This window comes from Rhea pennata, chromosome 1, assembly GCF_028389875.1.
Source record: "Rhea pennata isolate bPtePen1 chromosome 1, bPtePen1.pri, whole genome shotgun sequence".
NCBI lineage: Eukaryota > Metazoa > Chordata > Aves > Rheiformes > Rheidae > Rhea > Rhea pennata.
Window position 1 is genome coordinate 47,531,959 of NC_084663.1, and position 25,441 is coordinate 47,557,399.

At 37.3% G+C, this 25,441-nt stretch overlaps 1 protein-coding gene across 3 annotated transcripts in view; it reads right to left on the reverse strand.

The window, feature by feature from the left end:
* Positions 1 to 11,097: 11,097 nt before the first annotated feature.
* The window catches only part of KITLG (KIT ligand), a 61,107-nt gene continuing 46,763 nt past the window's right edge, over positions 11,098 to 25,441 (reverse strand). For 2 of the 3 annotated variants that reach the window (XM_062585058.1, XM_062585043.1), the window contains exons 6-10: positions 25,248 to 25,343; positions 18,302 to 18,411; positions 17,725 to 17,801; positions 16,278 to 16,361; positions 11,098 to 15,012 (exon numbers count right to left, since the gene is read on the reverse strand). In XM_062585058.1, coding sequence (XP_062441042.1) covers positions 16,322 to 16,361; positions 17,725 to 17,801; positions 18,302 to 18,411; positions 25,248 to 25,343 — 323 coding nt within the window. In that variant the 3' untranslated portion in view covers positions 11,098 to 15,012; positions 16,278 to 16,321. The remainder of the gene's footprint in view (positions 15,013 to 16,277; positions 16,362 to 17,724; positions 17,802 to 18,301; positions 18,412 to 25,247; positions 25,344 to 25,441) is intronic. The other variant, XM_062585052.1, reaches the window with a different exon arrangement.

Here is a 25,441-nt window from a genome sequence, read left to right on the forward strand (position 1 = left end):
ATAGTGCATGATATTCCAAAATATTTCTTGTAAATGGTAGAATATAATTTCTGACTGCATTTCAATACCCTACATTTAATCAAGGGCACAGGATCACAAAGTAAGAGTCAGAGAGAAACAGGTTCTGAAGAAATGACAAAATGTGGGTATTGTATCATTTGAAAAGTGTGAGCATTGTTCTCCTATGTCTTCCTACATTTTATTCCATTTCCAAATGCCTTATTGCGTTATTTTTCATTTGATCTTCTTGCCATCACTTAAGTATGCTTTCTCCTTATTCTGGCCATATAACTCAGATGTTAATCCTAGCACTGCCACTTTCCACACCAAAAAAGATTCTAACCTTCTTTGAAGGATCTAACTTTGATGCTAGAGCTGCTAAATGCTGGTGAGGTGGGACTGGGTGACCTCCCTGTAGCCCTTCCAACCTGGTGTTGTGATCCTGTGACTTTGGTTCTCATGCTGTGATTTAAGCCTGGAAAAGGAGCATATACTTGCCAATTGTCCTACTTTGGGGGCTGAACTGCATTGTTTATGGGCCAGCTGCTAGCTCTACTTTTTTTTATTCTCATGTATTAACATCTGCCTGAGAAAATAGGTGTTCACTTGCAACCCTGCCAGTGCTGCCACAATGGAGGACTTCTTCCTTCCTCCTTCCCCAAAACCCTGTCCGTGAGACATTCAGCTCTGCTTTTTCTCACCTTCAGTTGAGACTAGCCTGTTGTGTGCAGCCACTGCAAGCTGGCATCTGCACAAGAATGTCTTGTGGCATGGTGTGTGTTCAGAGGAGACGTGTTCCAGTGCGCTCTGCTTTGCCTGCGTGTCTGGGTGCGTGCGTGCTGGAGGAGAAGAGGAGCAGTCCACTTTCAAAGGGCAAGTCGACACTTAGCTAACATATTCTGAATTTTGAACACTGAGAGTTATGCACAGGTGGGTATAGCTTTAAGCTAAAATTTGATTTCAGTGCAAGCTGGCAACCCACAGACTATAGATTAATGATGGACACTAATCAACACTTCCCTCCTTCCTGTGCTGTACGTTAGCCCTGCATTTGCTCCCTCTGTATCTGCTCTATTGTAAAAGAGCTAACAACAGCTTTCCAAAAACTACAAGAGCAAGAATTTTTTCCCTTAGGAAAAAAAAAAAGTGAAAAAATAAGGAAATCGGTAGGGTGTGCACTAAATCAGACTGAATCAGAGACTAAAGGTTTTCGCTGCCAAATGCTGTCTCATTTGCCTTCAGAACTGTCTGTGTTAATGAGTACCTCCAACTGGAGGTTATTTACATAAAGTATTGTTCGCATGTCACTGCTACAGATAGCAGCTCCTTGCTAGGTGAAAGAGGAAAAACAAAGCCAGCGAGAGCAGGCTGCAACTGAATTCAGGGAAAACTCCATTTAATGCAGCGGGAGGAAGGTAAAGTATTCCTCTGGCAATGCCAACTCCTGCACCTGGGCTAATGCAGCACCACAGGGGAAGCTGTAACACAGGTCCATCACGGGTGGTCTTCACAGTGAAGGGGTGGATCTGTGCCTCACTAGTTCCCTTCCTTTGATCTGCTTGCTTGTTTCTCAGCCTTTCCTAGCATACACGGCCCTATGGGAAAAAGAAGTGATCCAAATTCTTGTGGAGAAGTAATATGAGCATGGAAAACGCAGATCTGCTCCATGCCCAGGCTTGGAAAACACTTCTGCTCACTCTCTCAAGGAGAAGGACAGTGTCTAGGCTATGTGCTTGGCAATGAAAAACTTCACATGGCTATTGGGGTCACCTGCCTGTCTGCCACATCTGCTGTTGCCACACTGCTCCTGTCCCTGTCCTCAACCCGCGTGGGGTGGTGACACAACCAATATTTCAGACTTGCAAGCAGACAAGCAAATACAAAATAATCAGTCTGAAACCTTGTATCCTCTCCCAAACTTCAGTGTTCTTTCTAAGGAAAAGAAGAATATTCAAATAAACAATGATATTTAGGTGCAATTTAAATGATGCTTAGAAAGAGGTTCTCTTGTGCTTTTGGCTGGTGATGGAGATTGCCTAGAGAGATTTTATTGGAAAAATAAACCTTAACACATCCAACTATTAGTAATATAAGTTCTCTTTAAAGGCAATTCCAATATAGTTCAAACAGGCTACAGTTCCAAATTGTGTTTGAATCTGATGCTATCACTAGTATCAAATCAATCTTGGTCTAAACATGAGAGAAACTGAACGTAAAGCCTTTGAGTATATCTGAAAACAAAGATTTCATTGCAGTTCTCCACTGCTTTTACTCATTTGCTCATTTACTCATGAGTTTACTCATTTCATCCAAAGATGACTCAGGGAGCTCTTTAATGTTTTGGTTTTTGTCCTAAAACATAAAACTTGATGACTTAAAATAACTCTAATGACCGAAGACCAGAATTTAATAGCATTTGTACTTAAATAAGGAGGTATTAGAGGCATAATTCCTATATAACATATAATGTTCATTTATTGAAGATGATGTCATAATATCTACTTATATTTTGAGAAACTCTGGTATTAATAACCTTAAATTATGCAAATATACTAAAAAGCTGAGTGAATAATTATTTCTCAGAGAATGTACATTTTCCAAAATTTCTACACAAATAAGATTTAAATAATGCAAAAAAATTGTTCCTCATTAACTCTATTATGCAGTTAATTTGTATATACTATTGGAAATCCGAATTGAAAATGAGACTGTGAGTACCAAATGAACTTAACCTCTTTTCAACATGAGTTAACAAATTTGGAAGTAGATGATATTATTTCAGATGAAGAAGGTCCACTCCTGAATTTAGTTAGGAATAGCTATTCTGAAACAATTCCAGAGAAGGTAAGATCTTATCTTCCCTCAGATGCAAAGTCAAAGTTTCCCTCTTAAGAAAAATGCTACACTATTTATGCTTAAGGTTTAGAAGTCAGACAGAATTACCACTTTTCAGAAAAAATCTAAGAAGGAAAAAGTTCTGTGAACATTTTTGTTCAATGTATGTGATTGGTCTCAACAAGAAACTTCAATAGCACTTCAGGTAGTCAGTGTTTGGTGAAGCTGCAGAATGGTGACTGTTGGTCATAGTGTCTTCCCAGCTGGAAAAAAATCCCAAATGATTCTAATTTTGTCAAAATGGCACTCAGAGAAGAGAGCCTTTCAATATATGACATAATTTTGTTGATGGTGGCTGCTGTGTGCTGTATTTGCTTGTTGACTTAGTTTCATGATTTTCTTACTTGCAAAGATCCCAGCTTGTTTTGTTCTGGATCACTACTAGTTCTAGGACAAAGTTATTTCAATATTTTGGATAATAAACTATAAAAACAAACAGGAGCATCTACTGATGCATAGTTCAAAAGATGATATAGTTCCCACAAATAACTCTGGCCCAGAAAGTACATAAGCAACAGAGATCATCTCTGCACTGTATTGGGGAAAAGTGAAATCTTTGGGGGAGTTTGATATAACGATAATAATTAATCAATAATGCATATTGATTAAGTCAGGAGAAGTAAGGAAATAGTTTCACCCTATTTCAAATAGCAATCACTCTGAGAACGTACTGCTAATTTACAGATGACACCTTTGGATGCATGTGACTAAGTTGGAGAGTCCGGAGAACAGCCGCAAGTAGAGCTTGCTGTAAATACGATCTGTGAAGAAAGACTGGAGGAAGGAGGGTTGTTTAGTCTAGAAAAGACTGAGAAGAGGCATGTTAATAGTTTTCAAGGGCGTAGAAGCATTCTGTAGAAAGGAAGGGAATAGCCTGTTCAGGACTTTTTCAGGAAAATAACATTGAATGCAGTAAGGAAGGAATGCAGTAATGTCTGTTAAATAAGACATTAAAGGACAGATTTTTAAGACTAAAGACAGATATTCACTGGAATAGACATAAGGAGACCACGAGCTCTGTGTTACTAACCGATAAAAAAGAGTTACTTCAGCACTGACAAAGACACAGCTGGCTCTATGCTGGGCAGAAGGATGGACTATTTTTCTATCCTGTTACTTCTAAGATACTAAAATAAAAAACTCTTTAATTTTTAAAGACTTACAGCCTAGTAGAAACTTCCTATAAAATATTTCAGATAGTACTTCTAGAGACATGGGACAGGAGATGCTACAGATATAGTCATAATTTGATGGAAGAAAACGTAATCCCTCACAAACTGAAATGTCCATCTTTAATTACAACTAAGCTTATTTGTCTCTTTTGTCTTTGCTGTACCACCTACTTTATATAATGGGGTTTATCTAGACTCATATTTAGCATGTTCAAACTGAATTAGATCCACATAACATTAAAAACTAGTTTTTTCAAAAAATTGTTTACCAGTTTTTGCTGAGAACTCTTAAGTATCTTTGTAAAGTTTCTATTCGGAAAAAAAAAAAAAGTTCATTAAGCCTAGAGGTGTGCAGAAAGGGCAAATATGGAGATTAAAAAATCAGAAGTCTCATGGCTTTAAGAGAAAAAGACTGCAAAAGATTATGAGATTTCAAGCTTAAAAAAGAAAAAATGAAGTACAGTGTTGTTTGGAATAAACAAAGTAGATGATACTATGTTTGGCTGAACTCTTATTGGGAAATTTGTGTAGAGACTACTCAGTTTAGTATACGGTAAAGTAAATATTCCCCAAAGCAGGATAAAACGTAGTGTTATTTTCCAAGGGCAAAATACTTGAATCTGTGTCCTCAGGGTTACGGTGGCCAGTAAACGCGGTACAGCAGTTTTGCAGCAAACAAACCAATCAAATCCAGCTTTTTTCAGGCAGAGGAGTAACTTGTTAGGAAAAGCACTTCAAAACTCTGTTTCCAGCTGCAGCAGTCAGTAAATCTGGTTACATTTGCCCCATTGATGCTCTAAGGTCTTGGCTGTCATTAAGAAAAGAACGCTTGGAATTAAAGAAAAACAAATAGTGCCTGAAATAACTGGAAATTAGGCAAGCAGGGGGGTTCCATCTTAGTAACAATCATAAATCCAACTTTTAAGGAAATAACTTCAAAACTGAAATTTATGCTTTGATGTTTCTGGTGAGCATATGACTAAGCACCAGCTTTTGTGTTGTCTCTTTGGATGGGTGATTTGCCAGCTCTCCTTGTTGGCACGTTTCCTTGTTTGCTCGTAATAATAGGTTGTGGTCAGATGATTGCCACAGGCTATTACGTGATTTTTCACATATTCAGGTGTCCATTGACAGCCTGTTGCTTGAGGTTGCCTCCTTCACTCCTGAGAGGACAGAAAGTATGGTGAGAGAGGTCCTCATCCCTTGTAGTGCCGTGTCACTCACCCAAACCTCATTTGCCAAATAACAATATTTTCTAAAGTGTTCCAAGTCGGTCTGGTTGATTTTGCACTGAAATGGATGAGGAATACTCACCTGCCCTGTTCTGCTAGCTCTGCTCTGAGAGCCGTAAACTCAGGCAGAGGTGCTGCGATAAACAGTGGGAAACTTAATGCTTGTAACCTCTAGAGACTTCTCCACAGTTATTTTTTCTCACTAGAACCATAGCTTTGGTTGATTTCCAGAAGTGCTAAGTTCCAAAACATATGTTGAAAGAGAAAGAATATGACTTGTAGCAGGACTGGAAATAATTCAGGAGGAATCAGTCATAGATGAAGTTCTGTTCAGAAATGTATTTTGTGGCTTTAAAAGCAAGTTAAATATCTTCCTGTTAAAGCAGAGAGCTGTTCAAGGCCAGAAAAATGGTAGTGATTAGATGAAAAACTCTTATACAGGATATTCTGCATTCATCAAAGAAAAACTTGTGTTTTCTTGTTTTACTGCTCCCTCTTCAAACGTATTTCTCAGTTTCCAAGAATAAGCAACATCTTATCAAGCAGATGACACGTTCTGATATCCCAAATTCTTTATTCAGTTGCCAGAATCATCTGTCTCTTGCAATTCTGTCCTTATTAGAGCACAGTTATCACTTTGTAGAACCTCATAAAAAGAAACTGAAGTCAGAAAAGTTTGAGGTGGAAATGAGATTCATTCATTTTAAGTAACGATAATTAATAATGTTCTGCATAGTAAATTTGTTTTCATTTGTCTTTGCATTCAGATTAGGTGCCTTTTTACAATGCATAAGGTCCATCATAAAGTGGCAGAATAAATTCAGGAAACCATGGGTGAAATTCTGTAGCTTACACATGCAAGAGTTTATGTGAATTAATCCATTACTACTTCCTTTTCTTCTTTTATATCTATTTTATTCTTCAAAAGAAGTTACAGAATTTCCTTATTCAAAAAAATAGATGCATCTAGAAAGGAAATGACCCAAACCCTCCAAAACCTGATCTCTTGAGTGCAGAGCTGCTGCATAACCTGACTTTCACTGTTTCTTTGATACTTCTTTTTTATATTCCTGTGTTGTTTACTATCACTATATCCAGAGCTAGATAGATCTAATAGCATTTAGAAAATTGTCATTTTAGTGAAGTCTGTTTAGCTTTTCACCAATCTACAGTTTCTCAGTCTTATTTTCCAATCTTAAAAATGCAGAAGGGTCAAATTTGCAATAAGCTACATGCATGATATTTAGACGTGGCATTTACAAAACCATCATGAAATTTGAAAACAAACTTGGGCTGCATTTCAGTCAGACTAACTTTTTGTTTTGTGACTTACCCATGTAGTTTCTTCAAAAATTATTATCTTTTAATATGCCTCTGTCTGCTCCAGCTACAAATATTCTGGACTGTCTTTTCATCTTAGGAGCTGCAATGCCCCAAAAATATAGGTTAATTTAGGGGGACAGTTCAACCATCAAGAGAAGCAGGTAGGTTTAAAGCTCTGTAGGGCTCTATATAGTAAGATTCAGCCACCAACGCTGTGCACCTGCTGGGCAACTCTGCTGCTCCGAGGGCTTGGAGACAGCAGCTACTGGCTGCCCTCTGAAGCCCTGTGCTTCCCTGTTGGCGTCTGATGATGCCATGCAAAACTCCCGGCTGCTGCGTGGCTGCGAAAGCACACGCCATCTGTCCTCAGAGCCGTCTGTCCTCGGTGATGGACACGGAGGTGAGGGGAGGGACAACAAGAACTGGTTGGAGAGGCATGGATTGGGAGGACAAGAAGAGACAGGAAGGAGAAACCCAGCAAAACCAGCTCAGGTTATATTTAACTTGAGCACCAGCAAGATATTCACTGCTACGAGAGGTTAAACTTTCGTCAGCCTCTTTAGGCAGTTTTGTCAACAAGCACCACCTAAGAACGAGGCACATATAGACTGATTAACTTGACCGGCTATTGCTATATAAAATCTGAAGGCCAGACATTTTTAGGGGAAAGCAGGTTTGACATACCTGCGCACACACTTTTTTTCCTCTGGGGAAACACTTGCAGCAGGTTTACGTGCTCGCAGCCCACAGGCATAGAGCGGTGCACTACACCATGCAATCTGAGTAATAGTGTCCCAATCATAGCTGTACCGTGTCCAGGGTGGGTTTGTTCTGGTGATCTCAGCCATCATTCAACTTTGCGATTATGCCAACTGGGACAGTTTCAAAAGTCTAAGCTTTCGCTAAGCAATTTAAAATGTTTCCTTCCTAAATAGTAAATCAAATATTTAATGCCTACATAAAAACTACTAATGGTGAGGCAGCTAAGCTCAGCTGGGCTACACAAGGCTTAATTGAGGAACATGAATCAACAGGAAACTGTTGGGGGGGGGGGCAAGGAGCCGTGGTTGCAGGACGGATGGGATAGCTACATGAAGTGGTTTGAGGAGCAAGACAGGAGACCTGGGACTCTGGGGAGCTCTAGGCGTGGTCCAGGCTAGTATGTGAAGAGTTACACAACCCAGAGCCAGGTTTTGAAGCCCAGTGAAATAACCTTGGTGGCCTGTATGGAGATACAGATTCATTTTAGGTGCCTCCAGTAGGTGCATATGCGTCTGGCACAGAGAGTCACTGAGCCGGTGAGGTGGTGATACCGAACTGCAGGTGACTGAGGAGCACAGCACAGGATGGGGAGCCAAGTGAACCTTTTGATCAGCGCATGGGACCTGGCAATCTTGAGGCTTATCCTTGCCAAGCACTGGAACTTGTGAAGAGATTCAGTCATTCCTTTAGGATATATAACTGAAGTTCACAGTACTTATCTTTAAAGTTTGCTAAATCCAAACACCTTTATTTCTCTCCTGTCCCATACACACGCACACATTACATTACATGTACGTTAGTATGCTTGTTTGAGCTTCGTTGCTTATCAGCAATTCTATTTGAAATGTGGTAAGTACCCAATTATAGCAAGTAATAGCATTATTTATTTGCAAAACTATCTGATGTGAAGGCTAAAGCACTTTTAGAACAAAATCAAGAAAACACAGGTCTTGCAGGATAAGGCAACCAGATTCTCCTGGAGCAACATGAAGAAAGAATTAACAACAAACTGCCAAGCAGTACAGCAATTTCCATGGGGTACTTTTACCCAACTTCTGTCAAAGAAGTAATTGCCCCAAAGAAGTCAATGGATTATTCTCAGGGAGGTGATTCAAAAGATTCAGATGCTGTGTCTCTCCCTTCACCGATGCTATTAATTGGTTTAGAGACACATCCCCATTTTGTCATTTCTAAAGGTGAAGGCTGTTCTGTGTTTTGTTAATGATGACAGCATTGCTGAGAAAAAGGAAGGTCTAAAATATTTAACTTTAAGAACATGACAGATTAAATAACCTGTAGGATCCTAATAATCATCAATCACAATGTAGGAGATGACAAGGTGAAATTTCTAACATGACATTTTGTCACTTAAACTGACAAAAGCTATACGTTCTGCTCTGCAGCTTCTTTACTATAATTGGGCCAATTTTACTATCATGCTATTATCTTGCACAGAACTGGTGACAAACAATGAGGCTTTTGTGATCTCAGCGGAATATTTTTCCATGAGCTCAAGAAAGTATCTTCTTGCCAGAAAAGAAAGAAAATTGTCCCTGTATTTTGTGACTGGCCAGAAGCCCAAGTCTCACATCTATCTGGAAAAAGTCAAATCTATATTTTTAGTTCCTACTTCCTTATCGTGGGATCTTGCAGAAAAGGCCACAAGTCAGGGGAACTATAACTATGTTTGGGATTTCTCCTGTTACGTGTTGAAATAACTTTTCTCAGGAAATGATGGAGGAAAAAGAGAGCTAACCTTCCATTCCCTGGCTCTTTACATTTTTGGAAGTCTGTTTTAAATTAGCCTAATTTCTACTATGCAGCAGCACTTCATAATTCCTTTTACGCATGTAACAACCTGAAACTTGTTTTTTTTAGCAAAAGTCTCACTGTAGTTATTGGGCAAATTCACCCCTTTTAGAAAAGTTGAACTTTGGAAGAACATTTAACATAAACAGGTACATGAAAGAAGTAAGGAACTGAATCTATGAGTTGTTAATGTAATATGAAATCCCAAAACAACTCATTAAAATCAAAAAAAAATCCTGTGCGTTATCACTCAGAAACTTTGGATAAAAATATGTTTAGACTGGTTAACATGAAATAAAATTACATTGGAGTCACTGGGCACATTCCAGATGATGTAAATTACTGCAATTTCACAGAAGTGTTAAGCTGTTCAAATGCACTGCTATCAAGAAACAGTAGGTTATAAAAGTAAGCATTGTTTTTCTGACTGATGGAAATAGGAAAATGTCATTATCAATGCTTTCCATGTCTGAGACAGAGATTTCCTTTGTTTTCATCCACTGAATTAAGTGTTTTTACTCATTGTTTTGGAGACATTGAAATTGGAAAACTAAGGGTAAATACTTCTCTCAATTCTTTAACACATTTTAGGCTTCAGAGTTCAGGTTAAGAATTTGTCAGGTGCAAAGAGTTTACTCAGTGTTACTTGACGCATGACGTCAAAAGTGTAAGCTCATAAAAAAAAATGTTATTATAGTATCTCTTTAGCTGAGAAATTTGGTTTCCTTTCTCAGTTTTTAGCCTCTTACCCTCTCCCCTCTCTGTGTGTATTACAATTACTATGCTCCTAGCTTTACTGAGAGCTGTGACTGTTTTACTATCGGAGAGCTCTCACATCTCATTCCCACCCACCCTACCATTACTTTTGCCTTTCCTCACTTCTAAGTCAACTCTGCTTCCCTGTTCTTACATCAGTTCTGACTTCCACTGAAGGATGCTTATCTCCAACCTCTGCAGCTACTCCACACTTATTCAGCCCTAGCTGACCCGAGTGCCTCGCTTGCCTCCAGCCCAGCAAGCCCAGGTGCTGCCTGGGCTCATGACTCCTACCTCGGCACTGATGCAGAGCCCAGCTGCCCTTCGCTTGCTCTATGTCTCCTTCAGGCCCATCAGCTTTGGACTTCACGCCATGCCCACAACAGCAACCGTGGCTCCATGTCTCATGCCATCAGCTCTGCCATTCGCAAATCCTGTTTCCTTGCCTCCCAGGCTCTCTGCTCCTCATCAGTCTGCTGTTTGCGAAGTCCGCTGTGTTTGCTTCCCACAGCTTCATCGCTCTTTCATCCTGGGGTCTTCACCTCCCTCCCAGGTGGATGGAAAGCAGGGAAAGCAGGAGCTGCTTCCTGAAAAGCCACGGTAAACTGCTGAAACCTGGAAGGTAGGATGCCCTCCTTAATGGATAAGCTCTGGTCTTGGTTGGAACCTTATTATTTGTAAATAAAATTTTTTAGTCAACAAGTGGCATCTATTGCAAAAGAAGTCCATTGATAACTTTCAGTTAGTTCAGACTTTTTAGTGGCAAATTAAAATAAATAATTAAAATTATTAAAATAATATCAGCATTTGGCTGATAGCAAGAATGAGATGTGAAAGACTGCCTAAAGCATGGCCCAAACAAGTTTAAGCTCACTAAGGAGCTATAAGAAACTTATAATTCAGAAGCTGGAATAATTCTCACAATCATAAATACACTTTGGATCAGCACTGGTGTCTGACAATGGAGACATACTTTCATGGCACAAAACTTTAAATTGCACGAATAAGAAATGAAACATATTATGAAGGAATCTGCACCTAGAAGGATGTATTTTGTCAGAAAACTCTTCAAAGAAACAGGGCTTAAAAAGGTTATAAACAGGACTAACATAAAGCAACATATTCATTATCTGGCAGTGTATAATATCTTTATTTAGAACAATAAAGTATATGTATATAATGTAAATTCCAAATTTGAACTGGTATAAAAAAGGATCAGGGAAAACATCTATCTTTAAGAGGACACATATATACATACACATCACATTTTATAAACTTTGTTTATTACCTTCAGTCAGAATGTAACTATATAAGATTGTGCTGACATTTACATCGAAATATATGAATTTGCCCATATGCAACCAGCAAAAGTCTGTGTCTCTATCACTAAAGAGTCTGAAGTTTCCGCGTTCCATCAATTTGATAATATAACAGTAACATGCCACCATTACTGTAGATTTGTATTTAATAGATAGTTGAATCAAATTCCTGAATTGAAGAATGTTGGTTAATTCTTAAATGTAAATCTAACTCAAAATATCTGCATTTTATATATGGTTAGCTTTCAATTTAATAGTTGTTTCGTGTGTACTGAACAGTTTCAGCATATTACAAAGAGACAGCAACAGAGAAAACAGAGCTGGTGAAGATAAGAATCCAAAAAAATGTGCAGGTTGTACACATATTCCATAGTATAGCACATTAGTTGTTTATAAGCTTATTTATAAAATGACCTTGTGATGAAATAAGTACCATTAAGTTATTCAAGTAAACACACATCTAAAATAGCACATTGAGTTACTCAGTATATCACTATCTGATTTTTATTCTCACAAGGCCACTATTAATTGCATGCAAAGTTCAACTACTCCAAAGGAAACTTAAAAATGTTAGTTTCTCACAAAACCACAGATATCATAGCCCCAAATTTGGTTAACTTTCATAGAAATGAAATGCTTCACTTGCTTTCTCCAATTTATTTTTAAGAGAAAGGATATTTATTTTCTAGCCGTGATGATGCATGGGCTGTGTCTCCTCAAACTGCAGGTTTAAAAACCGATCATTCTTCAGAAATCAGACAGATAGCTTAAAACTAGATGAAGAAGTAATTAAGGGCCTGTTCCTGCCACCACTGCTCAGGCAGAAAAGTAACTTATTCTATTTCCATTGATTTCAAAGGTCTCTCACAAGTCAGTAGTCTTTCAGAATTTTACTATGTCTGAAGAAAGGGCCTCTGCAATGGGTAGACAAATAGAGCACAAAAATCTTTCAAATAATTTCATAATTACATTTCCAAGTGCCATGCAATCTATTGCATTCAGAAATGTCTAAAAGTGGCCTTCTGCTTTGCAACATTATGTTCAAATCAAAAGGGGGTGGGAACACAGGAAATATATGTGATATTACTTCATTCAGTGCATAATTCAAAATGAGAACAATATTTGTGATGTGAGGTTAGAAGGCTTATATATGAATTTTCCTTCTGTTCCTAGGTACCCTTAAATTTGCCAGGATGAAAGTACATGACATTATTTGAAAATGATATAGTCACAGTTTTTAATCCATCTGTGGTTAGTATATTTCAATTTATACAATATCTCACCTTTTCTCATCAAACAGTAGCTTGTATACTAAGGAGTCTAAAACACCATGCATTTTGAATGTCAAATTTGAGGCACACCAATGTGCAATGCTATTGTACATTTGATTTTTTGGAAAGTACACATTTAGGAAAACTAACATTCTTATGAGCAAAGAATATTAATAAATACTAAATAACTGAATCTATGAAAAATACTGTAGGATTTCAAATGCATAGAACTGATTTGAGAACACATCATATAACATATGTGAAATATTCAATGTTTTTGTAAAATGTGTAAGGATAATTGCTTCCATTTATTGTGGATACATTTCCTCTCTGTCAAAACCTGTAGGCAGTTATTCTCTGTATTACCAGTAAGGTGCACATTTCCCATCAAATATTAAGTCATGCTGACATTTCCTTCAGGGGAACTCTTAAATAAGTTTGAAACATAAAGTCTGCAGGCATAGTGAGTAAAGAACTATACATTGTTTTATAAGATTGAGCCTGCTGTTTGGATTTTTGCAGAGCTGAAACTTGCAATGCACTTGCTTTTTAGAAGTGCTGAGAACCTTTTTACTTCTCATAAGCAGTGAGTGCCTCAGCATCTTCTGAATAAAAACGAAAGCTGAATTCTCACACTACACATCTTTTGATTTAGTCTGAGAAGCCCCTCAGATGTTGCAAATCCCAGAGCTTTGCTAACATTTATGGAACTATGCTAACTTACCCTGGCTGAACAGGATTTGAGGACTCTCTTACAACACTCAAGCAGTGCCTTAGTATAAATGAATCCTAGATCCACATGATCCAACCCTGGTCTCAGTGAAGTCTGAAGTTTTGCTATTTATTTCAGTGGGGATAAAACTGTATGAGATGTGGCTATACTCACATATCAATTCTGCCATCAACTTTTAGTAAGGGTTTGAGGCGTTTTCTTTTTGGTAGCATGAAAGATAGATCAGTTTTACCAGTAATACACATACATATATATACATATATATATATATATATTTGTCATACTCTTTTGACATTTGGTTCCCAGAAAATTTTGCAGATGATTAAAACATCCACAAGAATTCTTAAAAAATTAAGTAATATATACTTTAAAGATAAATTCAACTTTATGAAAAACATTTTAAAAGAGTTTTTTATTTTAAGTTACTTAAATTAAAAGTCTTATTGACCTTCTTACTGGCTGTTAGAAAGTTTGTCATTTGAGGTGAGCGACCTCTACATTCTGAAGTACAAACCCCTAAGATAGATAAATGATTCATATTTACTATCTAGAAAGAGACAGCACAGTGCACTGCAATTTATACCACGATTTCTAGGGTTTACTTGAAAATGCATGTCTGTACATCAGTCCTGTACATATTCCATGTATGCAATAACAGCAATAGATGCAGAAGACAAGTGGGAAATAAAGTCGCTCTATTCTGTTTCAAGAGAATCAACGTTAAGAATGGAGAATGCCAGGATATTAAAGCTTATTAATCATTTAAAACACAATGCAAACATTAATTACAGCTGATGTAAATAAAAGCTAAATATACCCTCTGGATCTTTCAAATTTTCTATGATATATATGTAAAGAGAAGATACCAATGGCATGCATCTTCAGAATTTAAAATGCATTTCATGAGTTTGCCTTCATTCTGATATTTGAACGCAATTCAGACTCTTTACTCTCCCTTCCCTTTCCGTGGCTGGAGATTACACCAGTGTTCACATATTCAGCAGTTACTCCTAATTCTTGAAAGCTCCACACTGTACTATTACCTCCAGTACACTTGTTTCTTCATCCAGTATTGCTTCTCCTGAACAGAGACCATCAACCCTGATGAAGTCTTGAGGCTTTTTGGGTGGGCATAGAGCCACCTGGCATCCGACAGAGACCACATATCGCCGTACACAAGACCTTTGCCAGACATAAACCCAGTTCCTTATAAGTAAAAGGCTAGTACACTGGTCCATGGCTTGGCTTTACTTTCAAGTTGTATATACAAAATTGAAGAACATGTTATCTGTATCCATTTCTGCTTTTTCTGTCAGTTCACAGAACTCCATTTGAAGACACCAAGGTAAGGTAGAGGACACAGAATTTAAATTAAGGATACAAACACATTTATGACTTTCAATGATTACACACAGTTGGAGGCATTTGAAAGATGCTTTTTGTTCAGGACTTTGCTTGTCAGAATCATCTGCAAGTATTAATGTTAATAAAAATCCCCAAATGCCACACAAGGTAGATATTCACATAAAACAGAGTCCTGCTCAGTGCACACTTTTTTTTAACGTTGTTCAATTCAATGTTGGTTTCACAGTAACGAACACAAATTGTCCTCATTTCTATATCATGTCTATGGAGTCATGGGCAGCAACAACAGATGCAGACTCAGTCTGTCACTCCAGAAGGAATACGAATGTGCTTAAAGCTGCTTCATTTATGAAGCGAACATGTAACTGTTACCTGCTTAGAGAGAAAAAGGGAAATCATAATTCTGCTGATTAGTTTTTCTCTCTTCATTACTGAACAGTACAGCTTTTAAAAAGACCAAGACTTTTTTTTCTTATAATTTTGGAAATAAATATATTCAGTGTCACTTGCACAGACATTCCCTTATTCAGAAACAAAAATCATTATTATGAGACCCCCTTTCAATTTCATGACACTTCTTAACGCTAGTCTGGAATGCTCTTGCCTGCAGAAGCCCAATGATGTCATCTAGCTGATGGTGAGGAGACCATATTCACACAGTTTTACCGAACTGTTGTATTTGTGCATTTTTGGTACCTGGAAATCTTTGGCAATAAACTTCCCTTTTACAGTCATCCAGAGTAGCCAGCAACAAATTCAGTTTAGGTCTTCTTGAGAGTGAAGTTGTTTGACCAACATAGTGATGATTTCCTTTTAAGTGAGCAGATGCCTTCTCAGTCAAAATAAAGTATTTGGGAGACATAATGGCCAAAATAATCACAATGAACACTTTGAAAGACACCTGAAAGTAATCCCTACAGGATAAACTGTAAAACCTAGACTGTCTGCTATACTCTTAAATTTGCTCTACTAGCTCCTGAGATAAAAGGAAGCATCTAGTACTGCCTGAATCTTCCAGATGCTCATCAAAGATTCCCTAGGTTAAATACAGCATTACTCCTGCCGCAGAAGTCCCATGCCAGGGAAGTGTGCCCTTCTGTACAGACTCACTGGGAATGAGAAAGCTCACTCACATCATCACTCGGATAAACAAAAGCAAGAATTATGAATCTGATAAGGCTGTGAAGGCTGCAAACTGTGCTGAGTAAACAACAATTAACAGAAGGTCAGCTCATCCTTTTGTAAATATTGTGGTCCTGTGGGAAGGTTTCTACTTGGCTGGTTCTCCTACACTCACCTGTTATTTTTAGAATCTTTTTTTTAGGTCATACTGCTTTGAAACAGCTATAGGACAACAGCTGAAGGATTCTCAGTATTGGCTGTCATGCCAAAATGGAAAATCAATAGTTGTCCTTCATTTTGGAATATTTCGCTTTGTAACACTCAGGTTAAAATTCCGACGCCTATATTCACAACACAAGATTAATTACACTAGTAGCTAAAGATCTTAGGTGCAATTTAAGACTACAGAAAGCAAGCTTTATTTCCTTTTTCCCAAAATAAGACTCCAAATCACTTTACATTTCAGCAGATAAAAGTTATGAAGCTGATGGTAGGACTCTCAAGCATAAAAGACTTACCAGTACATGAAACAGTAACAGTGTTGAGGGAGAAAAACCAACAGCTACACTTGTAGATGTTCTTTTTCTTTTTGCTGCAACATACTGAAATAGAAAATAGACACTTTATTATTATGATGCTAACACTTCAAGGAAATAGAATATTTTAGGAGTTCATTACAATAAAAACATATAAAACATTCCTCATATAAAGCAAGGTTTTATATTTCCTTTGAAGCTAAAGAATGATGCATGTCCAGTTTCACAGGTTTTAAAACTGAATCAGGATGAGTTATTTGCAGCCCTTCTTCTTATGAATTGCACATGAAGAAATTTTATTTTATGAATATATTATTCTAGAAAGTATGAACGCAGTAAATTTCAGCCCATACATCCAAAACTGCTAAGCTTGGGAACTTGCTAGTTCATAACCTAGTCTATTCCTGTCTTCAACAGTGGGAAATATGAGACATTTCATGCAAAAAACATGATAAGCTTACAATATAAGGCCTGTATCTCTGCTGTGTGCATTAGACCTTCCCCTGATCCCTCACAGTTAAAAATTGATTAAAGATCCTGAAAAATGAGATTAAATATTAATCCTAAAACATTTTAGCATGAGCTGCTCTAACTTATTATATTCCTAAATCCTTTTCTGAATTTGGAAAGCTTTTTGGTCTAAGTCATGTCCTAATGCAACTCTGAATGTCTTCAACTATTATTTCTGCAGTATATTTGATCAACTGAGTTATACAGAATTATTTCTGCTTAACATCAGACAAAACAATGTTTAAACATAAAGAAAGCAGTGAATTACTTCTGGATGACCTTATGAAGTTACAAGTGTTTGCATCAACCTTCTGTAAATATTAAAATAAACTGGAAAAAATGGATCCTTATATGCATATGTCCAAGGAAGTGTCAAAAAAGGAAAGAATCTCAAAAATGTTAATGTAAAACAAATTTAAAAAAACTTAGGAGTACAGCCAAGAGACTTATTTCTGTTTATTCATGTAGTATTAACCCAGCTTTGTACCACATGGCAAATGACAAAATTCTCTTCTTTCTGTTGCTTTTCCTATAGTAAAGCCTGGCAATCCTGGGTTGGCTTCATTCCTCTGCTGTAAGATACTCCTTTGAAACTATCGCTTTTCAGCACTACTCCTTTTGTTGATTTGTGGAAGTTAGTAGAGATAAGGGAAAAGTAATGTCCTCTTAATGTATATGGTGTCCTCCAATAATGTATACAGAAATCTCCTTCACACCAACTCTTATATTTAAAATAGGAGCTTCTTTAAGGGACAAGCTGTAAGCATATATTCTGTCTCTATGGCAAAACTCTGCATAAGGTGTTCATTTTGTGTGTGTGTGTTTTTCTTTCTGAAAGCATGAGAGTGAGACTTTCAGAAAGCAGCTCTCAAAGATAAACTTACATTTGTACATATGTGTGTAAAGTGAAATAAAATACCTTATCTCATTTTCCTCTTGACAGTCATTACATTGTGTAGTTTCATCACTTTCTGCTCTGGATTTGGGATGTGTTTTCTAGGAAGAAAATGAATTAAATATAAATATTCTAAAGCTCTATTTTTAAAACCCCCAAAACAATTGGTGTATATTTCAGTTTTGTTTCAAATTTTCATTATCAAAACCACCTTGCAAAATATAGGCCTCATCCAGCCTGCTAATACATGTCTCTTGCTAGTACATTTTAACGTTAAATTCTTTGCACTGTAGACAAAGCCACAATAGGTAAAAGGTACTCAAGCTATGACAGGAGACCTGGGAAATTGGAGGAATCATGTGTTTTTAATTTCCAGTTCGGAATCACGTAGCTAGCATACTGATAGGACAGGTTTTACAGTTCAATGGTGTAATTCAAGAGTACGACGATAGAGATTCACATTTACATGTCACACAGTTCAGTGAAGATCAAAAGAGGTGTCTGTCGGTTTCAAATGCAAACTGTTCTGTTCTCCCCGCCTCCACAGGTATGAAATTTATTATGTATCACCATGTAAACAATTAAATGTAGCATTTCTTACCTTCCAGTATATGGCTCCCAAAATAAAGCCAATAAGAAGAGACAGCAGTGATGTCAGCGCTATGCTGATCCCTTGCAGGCTGGGGCTGCTAATGAAGCCAAGTGCTTCTTCTGTAATTACAGATGTTCTTGTTAGTGAAGACAGATTTATGGCAGAAAACTATCTTCAGGGCAACACAGTTAGCAAGAGCATGTTCATGCACCACCTACATAAGAGCATCTTAAATAGTAGAACAGATACTTCAAAGCACTGTATACATCAGACGCATTTCATGACAAAATCTCACAGGAAATTTTCTGGGGCCTGCATACTGCGAAGACATTCTTCTCATTTCTCAATGAACTGTGTTGCAGTGTCAATACATTTGTCAATGTCTTTGTCATTTGTAGAGCATATTCTCCTTCGCTCTCTTCAGTGTGTTGGATTTATCAATTTTGTGTAATAAAAAATAATTCTTCAGAAAAGTATAGATCTGTCACTTTTAAATAGCCACTTCATGTATTTTTTTAAGATCTATAAGGCACATACTAGTGATTTTAAATAGCCACTTTGCCTTGACAGTCAGGCTAGTGAACCACCTACACAAGGTCTCTCAAGAGAGGTTAATTTAACAAAATAAGCCTGACTTGACTTCTAACGCCTGCCTGGAAAGGTCCTGCTGACTTCAGTGAGATCAAACCCTTGTAAGCTGAAGTCTGGCTGTGTGTTATTTTGTTGCTACCACTTCTTCATGGCTTTTTACATTTTAGGGAAGGGCCCAAATCCTGCCCTTTTATGTACACAAGCTATGCTATTCTCCTCACAGGGAGCTGTAGGCATGCTGAGAGTAAAATCTGGCCTTCCAGTTATTTAATCAAGGGCAGGATGTGAAAAATCCTATGCAGTCACCCTAGGACTCACCTTCTGAAATGCAAAGTGAGCAACAGGAGACTGCTAATATAGACACCATCCACCCCGTTTCAGTTCATTTTGAGATTTGGTGACTGCAACTCAAACAGTGGGTGCATTGCCAGATTACAGAAAAAAAAATCCTCAAATTGTAAGGACTGGAAAAATGTAGGTGATTGGAAATAGAAATAAGAAAATGGACTCTGACAGTACTGGAAACTGTTGTGCATGTGACTCATGCAAAGAACAAACAACAAAGCATGTACGGTATGATAAACTGGGTCAATCAATGTGTATGTAGTATATTATTAAAAAGCCACTAAGAAAACATTTTTGTTTAAAAAAGAGCTTTATCATTCTTAACTAGCAACTCACTTTTATCTCTGAGATTATCTGGTTGTCATGGTACAAGCTTACACACTAAAGCTCTTTTCACCTCCAAAATTAAACTGCATTTCTACAGTGTAGGCAGAACTGAAAAAAAAAAGTCCGTACTTTAAGTAATATACTGTTTACAAGTTCTAGATTCTGACTATAGTGGCTTGAATTTTACTTGCATCCGGTACACTTGTCGGATTATTAGGAAACATCAGTCAAGCAGAACAAATACTAGCTTACCATGAAAGAAACCTGATTGTCTACTGAGTAGAGGAAGACAGTAGGCAGTTTTACACAGAAGAACATAAATAGAGGCTACTGATTAGTCTGTTTTTGTCTGCTCTGACGTTAAAATCAAGAGAAGAAATTAAGTGGAGGGGCATATCCCTTATTGAACTGCCTGTCTGAGATTATGCATAGGGACGGTTTATTTGCAGAACTGAACTTCAAGAAATTTGGATCAAACAGAAGTGGTGTAAAACCAGCCTGAACATCTTAAACAAGAAGTGCCTATCATTATTTTATCTGAGTCATATTTACAGTGTATTCCCAGAAGAAAATTTCTATATTGCTCACTTGTAGTTAAGCAAAATGCAAGATTGTTTTGCCTTAATCACATTAGTCATGTTTCCCAGTGTGAGTCTGCTCTGTTATACAACTGAATTACATAAATTCTCTTAACTATAGGGATCATTACGTTTTCTGGTTTCTGCCCTGTAGACTTCAGGAAAAAAGGAAAAATGGGGGGAAAAGAAAGGAAAAACTCTTCAGGTCACACAGGCATAAAAATTATTTGATAACATGTTATTGCACAGTGAGCAACCTCAGGAACCCTTAGCCTCAAAACCCAGGCAGCATGTAATGGCAAGCACACTGATTTTTATGGCAACTTCAAGAAAAATTTTAGGCAAAGCATTCAGAGAGATTAGTCAAAGTCAGGAACCCTCATTTTTACAATTTCTAACAAACTAGAGTCTCAAACAACTGAAGAACATCTTTTAAAATGAGATATATAAAAAAATCTGATTTCTGCTATCTTCAACTGTAGATGCTTTCTTTAGCATCTATGGAAATTTGAAAGAAAGACATGATTATTTTTTCATGTAGGGACCTGGAAATCAGAGACAGAATCTAAATATAGTTAAAAATGAAAAAAACCCACCATCCAAAGTTACCTTAGAAAGCAAACGATAATAGATTTTTTTAATAATCTGATTGTATTTGAGTTAATTTGAAAGTTAATTTGAAAGAAAATCACTAACCCAAAGCTACCTTAAAAAGCAAACAACAACATATTATTTAGATTCACTTTCAAATCCAGAACTAAGTGTCTTGAAAGATCTGGAGAGAATTAAATGAGTCGTGGCAAGTTTTATCATGTGCTTTTTATTTATAGTAACACCTAAAACAGAATAGGTTGGAGAATTTTCAGTCTGGAGAACCTCCCAGGGATCTGTGTCCTACTGGAGAAAATAGAATTAAGAAAAACAAGCTGGTTGTCAACACGCTTTTATTTATTCCATAAGGTTCTGTCCTACATTGGAAACTTTAGAGCTCCATACAGTTTCCCACTTCCAACAGTGGTAAAGGCAGAGTAAGAGAAGGACTAGGAGGAACCAGATGTATCGGTAAGTTTGTAAACTTTGCAACACCACAGGAACTGCTGGCTTTGCAGTTAATGTTACTTATTTGAAATAGACACTATCTCATGGAGCTAAAGGGGAGAGAAGCAGGCCAGCACAAAGTTCTCATTTTGCACCTTTTGGAAGAATCCCTTAGGAAGTGAGTTCATCTGCAGCAGATGTATGTATAATCTTCATGGACACTGGGATGCTAAACTGGGAATACAACGTATTTACACTGAAAGCCTCTCAGCTATACAATGAAGTTATTGAGTTGATCTCCACCTTGAGCCATGTGCATAGGTTTAGCAAGCAATTATGATTCAAACCACTAGCTAGATTTTATTGCCATGTATGTCTCAAAGGAATTTTCAATCTTCTTCACTCAGCTGCAGCACAATTACCACAAGATTTTATCTACACAAATGTAGAACAGCTCCCACCTGTTTGTTAGTGTTTTCCATTAACTGTAAAGGTGGAACAAAGGCACAGAATGCAACAGCAATTGGATTAAGCCATGGCTTACTATTTTCAAACTGTTGTGCAATTACAGAATTAAACTAAGCTATTCTTTGTTTAATTATAAAAGTCAATGTTCTTCCTAAAACACTCACAGAGATCTCTGTTTATAGAACATAAACATTCTTGCATTGTTTAGTACTGAAGAATAAAGCCACATTATTATGAGGAAAATACAGGCAGAAATGGAAGAAAGTAACAGTGAGCTTTCTATGAAAATATAAATACTACCGCACTAAGGTGAACGGTAAGTGTTAGCAATAGCTAGCATGTTCAAATTTTAAGCAGGGCAACATAAGATTCATTCATTAGGAAGAAAAAGACTATCATTTATTCAGTTTGGTTCAGCCACAGAAAGAAGAGATCATCACGACTCAACGCCTCTCATCCTGACGCTTGTTCTTTACATAGGAACCATCTCATTTGAATTCTCTAGATGAGGTATAGCATAAAGATTCCAGAGAAGTACAGAGAAGTACCAGCAAGACTTGGACCTAAACAGTTACTTGGAATTTAAATTGGACTAGACTATGCAGCACAGAGAAGAAAAAACAGAAAACAGACTAAAGAAATTGTGGAGACTGGTGGAGTAATAATTATATGGGGGCAAAACTGGAGTGGGAATATGACACAGATCTACAATCAATATTAAAAAGATGAAAATAGTACTACTGCCATTTCAAAAAAAAAAAAAAAAAAAGAAAAAAAGAAAAAGCAAAGAATGAGATCAATTGTTCAATTTTATATGTATTTTGGGAAAGAATTCTGATGCAGATTTTGTCAGAATTTTGTTCTATTATATTAATTCAATTTTATCATTGAGTAATAATGATGCACTGAAGTAATGAGATATGGTTGTTAAAATAAATGTATCTTCAAGAGGAAAAAAATTAATATAGCTAATTTATATGATATACAATTCCTATGACAGCTATTATTTCACAAATGATTTTATTAGATGATATACTTCAGGTTTTACTAAGTGCAATTTAGCATTAAGAGCAGTTCAAGTTATCTGACTCTACAGAAACTTTATTAATGACTTCAATATTTACTATGCATCTAGAAGAATATGGTTGTAAACAGTGACTGCTTCTAAACGGTCTAGAAACCATTAATTTTTAATAAGTTATGTTAAAACTACATACTAGAAAAGACAATCATATTTTTAAAATAAAATTATTCCAGTAGTTTGTGTGTTGAGATGCTTTTTTCTGATTTTCAGATTTCTACCCTTTTCCAAATGTTTTCCTTTTGAAATGTGGATGTAGTGGTGCTGTTCTGAGACTAGTACCGAAGTAGGCAGATAGGGTCTCTCTATGCTGGGACTCTTCATGCAGAAAGCAATAAGGATTATTCATTGCTGTTCCTTCACAAGAAGGCATGGATTAATACCAAAAGAAAACTTTCTCAACAGTAAAGCCAAGACAAACTTGCAATCAGTACTGAAGACCACTCTCAGGGAGTAAGAAAGAAATGTCAATAAAGATGTCACATCTCCCATCCCCCCAAACTCCACATAAACTAGTAAAATGTAACCAGTCAGCATACAATGTCCAAGTTAATGTATTTTAAGCTGATTATGAGTCCCTAGCCCTAGACATTCAGTCCTCATGTCATTTATACATAAGGCTGTTAACTGGTATCCAATTTTCCAATAAATTGCTTAAGAGAATGATAATCAGTTAAAACACACCTGTACAGCATATGGTCAGCCATGCAATTTCTTTAACTTACTGCATTATTTTAATTAGGCTTTTTTCCTACTTGATTATCAGCTGTAGTTACAAGACAAGATTAATAAACCTGCTTCTATCCTTGCACTCTCAGTACTGGCACAGATGCCATTTTAGAGGTTGGAGCCCTGTTCTCCACTGTGTTGTCTGGTGTCCCTCCCCGTTACTGTACTGGGTCAAACTCCTTTCATCTAAACTGCTCCCATAATCTAGCTATCTCTTTCTTTTGGCTCCTTGATCCATTCCTATAGCTTCAGGCTGCACTTGAATATTCTTCCTCTAGTAGCTGCAGTAAAAATTATCACATGTTCAGACCTGAGTGTGACAGGAACACATGCAGTCTTTAGCCCCTTCCTGATGCCTCATAATTGGTTGTAGGCTCATCAGGTTATTCGCAGCCAATTCTGTGACCTCTTGGCTAGGAATTTATGCTAGTAAGATTTGTCTTTTCCAGAGAGGCAGGCTGGAAGCCAGGAGTCGAAGATGGATTTCATTCCAGACTTAGAGGATTTTGGGGAGCCATGACTTAAAACCTATTAATTAGAAAGCAATCAGGAAGGGCTTCAAATCTGACAGTCGTTGTGAGCCAGCCAACAAGGAGGGTGCATGGTGGTAGAAACACAGAGAATAACTAGTGGATAACAGGTATCACATCATCCTTTTCCCCAGGAAGAAACAGAAGAATAAATCTCTTGTATCGTCTCACCATCACGAGCCACTGTCATGCCCTTACGTCAGGTGTAAAAGGCTGGCTCTGTGCCTATGCTTTCTTAAGCAGAAGAAGTACCAATCACATACTTAAATATCACACATTTAGCTAACATGGATGTTTGTAAAGTGAAGGGAGCAAATAGAAAAAAAAAAAAGAAGTGCATTGTCATCCTGATGCAGCTGGGAAAAAGGAACAAGGGAAACAGTAATACTATAAGCTCTAAGCACCATGTAGGAATCATTAAGGGAAAGCCACTTCTTCTACTCACAAGAAAAGCTCCAGAGAATATTTGCCTACAGGACTCAGACACTTTGTTATTTCTCTTCAGTCTGACTCCTATATCCCTTCTGACCTCATGACAGAAAACACTGTGGCTCTAATGGTAAGGACTATAGGCTGTCTTATTTGTCAGTGGCCAATCATTGCTATTATCATAGGACTACAGGGAACAGATTACAATAGCTAGGATATAGTACTACAGAGAAGCCAGTTGAGATCCCTGACAATGTACCTAAAAATAAGAGCAGGGCTATAAACAAGGAAGGGTAATATAACCATGCACTTGATCTCAGTTGAAAACACTCTGATTGTGGAGCTAGCCCTTCTGCTGCTACACAAGCTACAGTCTTCAAGTTTGGAGTAGAGCTTGGGATCAAGACTAGTCTCAAAATACAATGTACATAAAACCTCTCCACCCATGTGAGTATTCTGGGCCCCATTCAGTACAGCTATAGTGTTAGTTTGCAGTGGCTTCCCTTTGGAGAATTAAAATGACTGTCATGGATAGCCACATTCACTAAGATTATTAGGGAGACCTCATGACAGCAGTGAGGAAGAAATGAAGAGATCTGACCTCTCCAAGTTGCAGAGAGCCGTCATATCATTGTAAATATACGGCATCTCTAAATTTTGATCAGATAAGTCCATTACATTTTGGTATAACAGCTGATAAACACATGGTATACCATAAGACATAAGTGACTTCCCATTAATTTGCACAACTAAGACATTCTTTTCCTCTAAGCTCTTGTAATGATCAGCTACCAGAACAAAATGGAGACACATATATTAATTCAATGACTTGTACTTACTGTTACTGCTAGTGTTACTGCCAATGCTGTCATTCCTAAGGGAGCTGGCAGCAACAGGAGGAAACAAAAATGTTTTTGTGACAGCGACTCTGGAATCTAAATAGAAAATGAGTGTGTCAGCATTATGTAACTTAAAATACAGTTCCCTCTATATAAGATGCTGGGCTACAGGGATATCCTGATCTGGCTACAGG